The 5,968-nt window shown below is 40.5% G+C and overlaps 1 protein-coding gene across 1 annotated transcript; it reads left to right on the top strand.

Moving 5' to 3' along the window:
* The first annotated feature begins 581 nt into the window (after positions 1-581).
* On the top strand, positions 582-3,673 carry LOC147426032 (uncharacterized). Its single transcript, XM_086498743.1, has 3 exons — positions 582-831; positions 900-1,007; positions 3,567-3,673. The coding sequence occupies exons 1-3, from the start codon at positions 582-584 to the stop codon at positions 3,671-3,673; spliced, it is 465 nt and encodes a 154-aa protein (XP_086354869.1).
* Positions 3,674-5,968: the final 2,295 nt, after the last annotated feature.

Below are 5,968 nucleotides of genomic sequence, written 5' to 3'. Positions count from 1 at the left end.
GTGTCGCCTCCATCGTGTGCTCAACTTCCCCACCATGCGCTGCAGAAACTACAATCAAATTTTGGTTAGGGGCAATGCTCTTAGCAAAGACTACATTAATACTGAAAGTTTACTAAGAAATCATAGAAGACAGTATTTGAAACCAATCACCTATTAAATAAATCCTATGACGCACATTGTGTACCCTGTTTGAAAGTCGTGTTCTTGATATAATCCGATGATAACCCAGGATATGCATGAAGAACTTCTAGATATGGGAGTAACTTCATGAGGAGCTCATTGTCGTCGCTCACTCCATCGTAACTCCTTATTGTGACAAGCGTATGTGGTGGGTTTTCGATTGCCTTCTTAGGTTTGTCATCTACTAGAACGGTGTCCAGAGGGTCCGTGATGTATGAGGCTAGCAATTCAGATCTAAGTTCTTCACAAACACCAAATTGAGTTTTGGATGCTTATCTTCGCAGTTCCTCTCTTCACAGTGTCCTTGATGCAGGCAAAACCCTAAAAATGTCTCACCATACCTAGCCTCTTTGTATTTACTCTTAATTAAATCAATAATGGGGATGAAATTTTGCTCTTGCATGGAGCTCCAAACCCCTACATCGAATAGCTCAAACATCACCCTGAGCAATAGCAATATCCCAGGTCGCAATGACACACCCATTTGCCCTACATTAAGAATATTCGTAGCATGGGAAGGAGCACTTTCCCACCGCCACCGTTTCAACAGGACACCGTCAACATCGAACACTATGAGTTTCCTTTTGGCATGCCAAGAAGGAAGTGTTGTTGTGCCTTCACAACGATCAATTACAAAACGGATCTTACTTAGCATCATATTAGGAGGCATACATAATTCCCATTTCACACTACTCGAGGAAGAAAGACACTTACTCGAGGCATCATATTAGGAGGCATACATAATTCCCATTTCACACTACTCGAGGAAGAAAGACACTTACCATTTCATAGATGTTGCAATTCTTCCATTGACTCTTCTCTATCTAGTAATAGCCGTTTTTCCGCTCTCCGTAATTGCCATAGTGAGTTAACCCAGCCTACCAAAATCATCCAAATACTGTGGCTATCCCTACTATTTCACTGTATATAGGTGTGTCTGAGTTAGGGGACTTTTCCCATATCTTCTTAAAAACCCTTAATTAGCTAGTCACTGGGCTAGTTAAGCCAAAAAAAATATAAGTATATTATGGCCCATTTGTGTGTAAATATTTCATTGTATATAGGGCCTAAATAAAAGGATTTTTCAAAATTATTTTGGTATTTATTTAAATATTTCTACCTATGGTGTGTTATTTATGCTATGTACATTGACTCACCATTACCATATTTTTTCTTACCATTTTGCATACTCTTTATTCCATATAAAAATAATTTCATGCAAGCTTCTCTTATTTTTGGTGTAACTCCATCCCAACAAAAATCCAAAAAAACTAGTTTTATTTATGTGTATATTTTTTCACTATTGTGATTTTTCCTTCCTACATCTATTCTCTTTTACTCTCATAAATTAGAACACCAAAAATATTCATCCTTTTATGGTAGACTTATAATGAGAGAGATTTATTTTGAATTTTGACCCCTTCATATTTTTTCCACCTATATTATTTATATTTGACATGTACATATTTTTTTAGACCCCTCAATATTTGATTTTATTAGTTGTACTATTCACTTATATCATGATCTCAACAATATCTTCAATTATAGACCTACCAAATAAGGTCAAGGGTATGTGGCATGCATGCATGCACCATGGGGAGCTCACTCTTGGAGGTATTCAAAAGAATCATCCAAAGAAGGACCTTGTGTAGTGGAAAAAATAGTCAGTTTTGCTGAATTTTTAAAGATCACATGCTCTCCGAATTTGAAATGGTGATACAAACAAAAGTTGTAGCTCGTGAGCTGAACTTTCACCTCAAATTTTTTCATATTTTTTTGAGCTACGAGCTGTGAGCTATGATTTTATTGGTGGACCCCAGTTTGCCCATGCTATGCAGCCACACTCCCTCTTCCACTTTATCATTTTCCTCTTTCACACACACTCCTCCCTCTCCTTCCCACTTCCAAACATGCAACTCCCATGTCCTAATTCACCCTCTTGACCATTGCCACATCTCTCACACCTCCATAACCTTCATCCTCCATTTCTACACCCTATGTGTCCCCCTTTCTCTCTGTATATATGTCCATATTACCATACTCTCTTCAGCTTTGTAAAGAACTTCAAAAAATCAGCAAAAATCCAAGGATTAACCTCTGCATATGAAGGTTTTTATCATGAATTTTTCAAGGTTTGAAATAACATAGCTTCATCGACACGCGCTGCTTCGCCATGCTGACTGCTTCCTCTTCCGGTGCTGTAAAGAGGTGAATGTCAACTTCTCTAAAGCTTCAACCTCTCTTTACAAGCTCATCCCTTCTCTAACTTTTCTCATCATAAATCTCACCATTTGGTGAATGATTTTGTAAATATTTTTTAGTGATAATTACTAACCACTAACCTTATTGTAAAATGCACCCTCTACTAGAGCAGGCACTCCCAAATTATTCACTCAATCCTCTCTCCTGTCATCCTCAATAATTCTCTTCCCTTGAGCCCACATCCATGTGACTCAAAGGACAAGAGAGACCCACCCTCATTAAAAAAAAAAGCATAATCCTTTATTCCTTCAAATAAACTTGATTATGCCTAATCTTAATCGGGGCTTCTAAAACCTATAAATAGAGCCCTTCTCTCCCTTGTAAATCATCACATGATCACACTACACCACACCATTCTCAACACATAACACACCACTCTTCAAGCCTAGTTGTGTAGAGTGTGCGCATTGTGAGTGCTCTATTCCATCACTACTCATAGGTGCATGGAGAAGCTTGAAGTTAGTTATGCCATCTAGAGGAGTGGAGTGATACCATACTCTGCATCACACTTGTAGCCTACTCTTGTCCATAAATAAGATTCATAGTTTTGGGTGCAATTGTATGCTGCAACTACGACTCTTCTCTCCAAATTGACTTGATAAGTTGGCTCATCAGGTGGTTGAAGGTATATTGTCCTTGAAGTTTGTTGTGCCATTTCATGCTTGGTGGTTTGAGGGCTTGTTGAATTGTTTGCCAAAACTTTCAATTGTAAGAGGGTGCTCGGTGAGAGGGCTCCCGTGACCCTAAGACAATTTGTGTATTGGCAACAAGGTCAAGTTTTGTGTTGTCTCTCTATTTCTCATCAAGCTTTGTGTGCATCTAGTCTTTAAGGCTAAGAATGAGTTGCTCAAGTTGATTTGTGCGCTTTACCTCTCTCTGGCATGGTGAATGTTTGTGTTTGGTGTGTGTGGCTATCTTGCATTCCCCTCTCTTTGTGCGTTTGAGTACAAGGAGATATCACGTGCGTCCTAGTTCGCATCTACAACTAGGTGGTGCCCCTTTTCTTGTTTGGTTTCTGGCTGTGGGTTGTTGTTGTCTCTGATTGTGCTTGCCCCATCCCCAATTGAGCAACAAGGGAGCCTCGAAGGGTGTTTAGAGGCCGCTTTTCTTGTTGCCCGCCCCAGACCGCCTCACTAGCAATAGTACATGTCGACCCATTCGCAACCCCGGGCGTGCAAGAAGACCGCAACCAGTATACATTTGTAATACTACATTACCCTCCTCTTTATAGAAAGAGAGTAGCTTCTCGTTTAAAGTTGGACTTCTCTCCATGCCCCCTGCAGAGATATCATCATTCTAAATGCATGTCTGGAAATTTAGATAAGCAAATAGGATGGAGGTGAACTTGTTGAAAACTCACGGCATACCTCGCCAAGGAGAGCCATCTATTTTGGGTTGCCAATGACGATTGTCATTGTAGTAATCACAGATAATGTCCGAATCAGGCTTTTGATTCAATCTATAGGCACCAATTTTGTGGAATACAACGATTTCCAAGCATCGCATCTATGGGACTTAAGACTCATAATGAGGAAACACCACCATGAAGGCTGAATGGAGTAGCACACAATACGATAGTTGTATGGTCAAGATAGTACCCATTTCAATTTGCTAAGCTCACTAATGCCCAAACATGTTCTCGATGACATAACAACACCAGATTTCCCTTCTCATCAAGATACTCCCTAGCAATACCAAATACCTTCTAGATTTGATTGAGTTCAAAATGGTTCCATTTGGGGATACTGGGTAATGTTATCCCAATGACCCTTGTGTTGGTTGGTAGATGACAAAATATTGCATTGCAACCTGCATTTGTTGTCCCACCTCGCACCCGAAAGCTTCACCTAGCTACTATAGCAATATTTGTGAGTAGGGCACCTACATCTCCCTTGCTCGTCTCGTTAGCTGCTCCCATATGATCAATAGCTAAAACCGACGGATCTGATTTTAAGGAAATGAATACCCAATTAGTAAGGTGAGACAGTAATACCAGGAGTACCTTAGGTTGTTAGCATACCAGAGCTATGTGCCATTGAATACTGCACTTCATCGTGAGGTGGAGTGTTGCATTTTCTATACTTAAAGATATCTTCTCTTTGTTGCTATACACCTGCTCACCTCCAACAAGAAGAGCAGGCTCTCTACGGTGACCAATCTTTGCTACAGTAGACAATATTGTTGAACCTTTGGTTATTGTGCCATTCGCATCATCTGTATCCAATCACTACAATAAATACCTTGCTTACTGCACAACATATACCACAATCAATCGTTGTATACTTACGAGGTAGATCGATAATTTTTGGCATTTCCTTAGAGCATATGGCATCCTACAATCCTTCACTTTCAGTGGACGCCTGGCGGTATATATGAGCAGGCCCTTTATTAATTCCAATCTATGTGCACTGTCATTGTGCCTACTCATGTGCCTCGTCATGCGTAGGAAGAACATGAGGCTTTGAGGTGGTATGAGATGCTGGTGGCACTTGTTCAGTCTCTGGGACATGACTATGAGCTTCTGATGGCAACGGTTCTTGTTTTTTTTTGGGGCGGTATTGAGGAGTATTTGGATGGTTCTGACTCTTGATGTGTTGTGGAACTATTAGGAGCTTGAATGTTCCCCTGTATACCCACAGATTCCATGGGTACATGGGTTGTAAGATGAGGTGACTCAATTAATGTGCCTTGGTTCTCTAGGCTTCTTGGTGGCTTCCATGCGGACAAGGGTCTCGGTGTTAATAGGTTCTCTCCCATTGTTTGTGTGTCTCCCTCTTGACCTGCTTTAGGACTTGATGTACTAACATTGTTTGGAGGCATCAGAGTATCTATGTCCATTACTTGACCTTTATCCTTCTTCTCGTTGCTCCCTTATGGAGAGCATATAAATTACACGAGTACTATTAGTACAACCTTTCCATTCAAGCAACAATCAGGGTATGCAAAAACTTGCCTGGGTAGATTGTGGGGCTCTTGTAGGTTTAGCAGTTGGAGAAGGTGGCACATCACTTTCGTCTTCATCATCCTCAAACTCCGAAGGACATTCACTATCAATGCGCCTTGGTTCACAATCCTCCTCCTCCTCCTCTTCGTTATGTGTCTCCTCAGTCACAACGTCTTTTCCTTTTAGGGAACGTAGGTTCTTACCCTGGCAAAATTGATTTCACGAGTTGCAGTTAAATCCTCACATGACTTGAAAATAGTTTAAGTATGTCTTTGTATGTTTTACTTCTTCTTGCTATCTTTTAACTCTACCGATCTCTGCCTCCTTGAACTGCTCCCGCTCGTTGGGGCGGAATGTGTCCTTTGCAAAGTCTATGAAAAGAGGACACTCAACATACAGTTTTTTTTGCCACAATGCTGCACATTTTTCTTTCGTATACATGCATGCATTGTGCTTCACATTGAGCCACTCTTTTGTAACTGGAACTCTATCTGTCCAACCCATGTTCCGCACCCATCTGGTATATGTTTGCCAAAATATACTTATTGTCAACCACCCAAATTTTTTTAGGGTTTAGGAATC

Source organism: Adiantum capillus-veneris, chromosome 24 (assembly GCF_014529385.1).
Source record: "Adiantum capillus-veneris isolate H3 chromosome 24, ASM1452938v2, whole genome shotgun sequence".
Taxonomy (NCBI): Eukaryota; Viridiplantae; Streptophyta; class Polypodiopsida; order Polypodiales; family Pteridaceae; genus Adiantum; species Adiantum capillus-veneris.
This window is presented reverse-complemented; position numbering and strand designations above follow the sequence as displayed.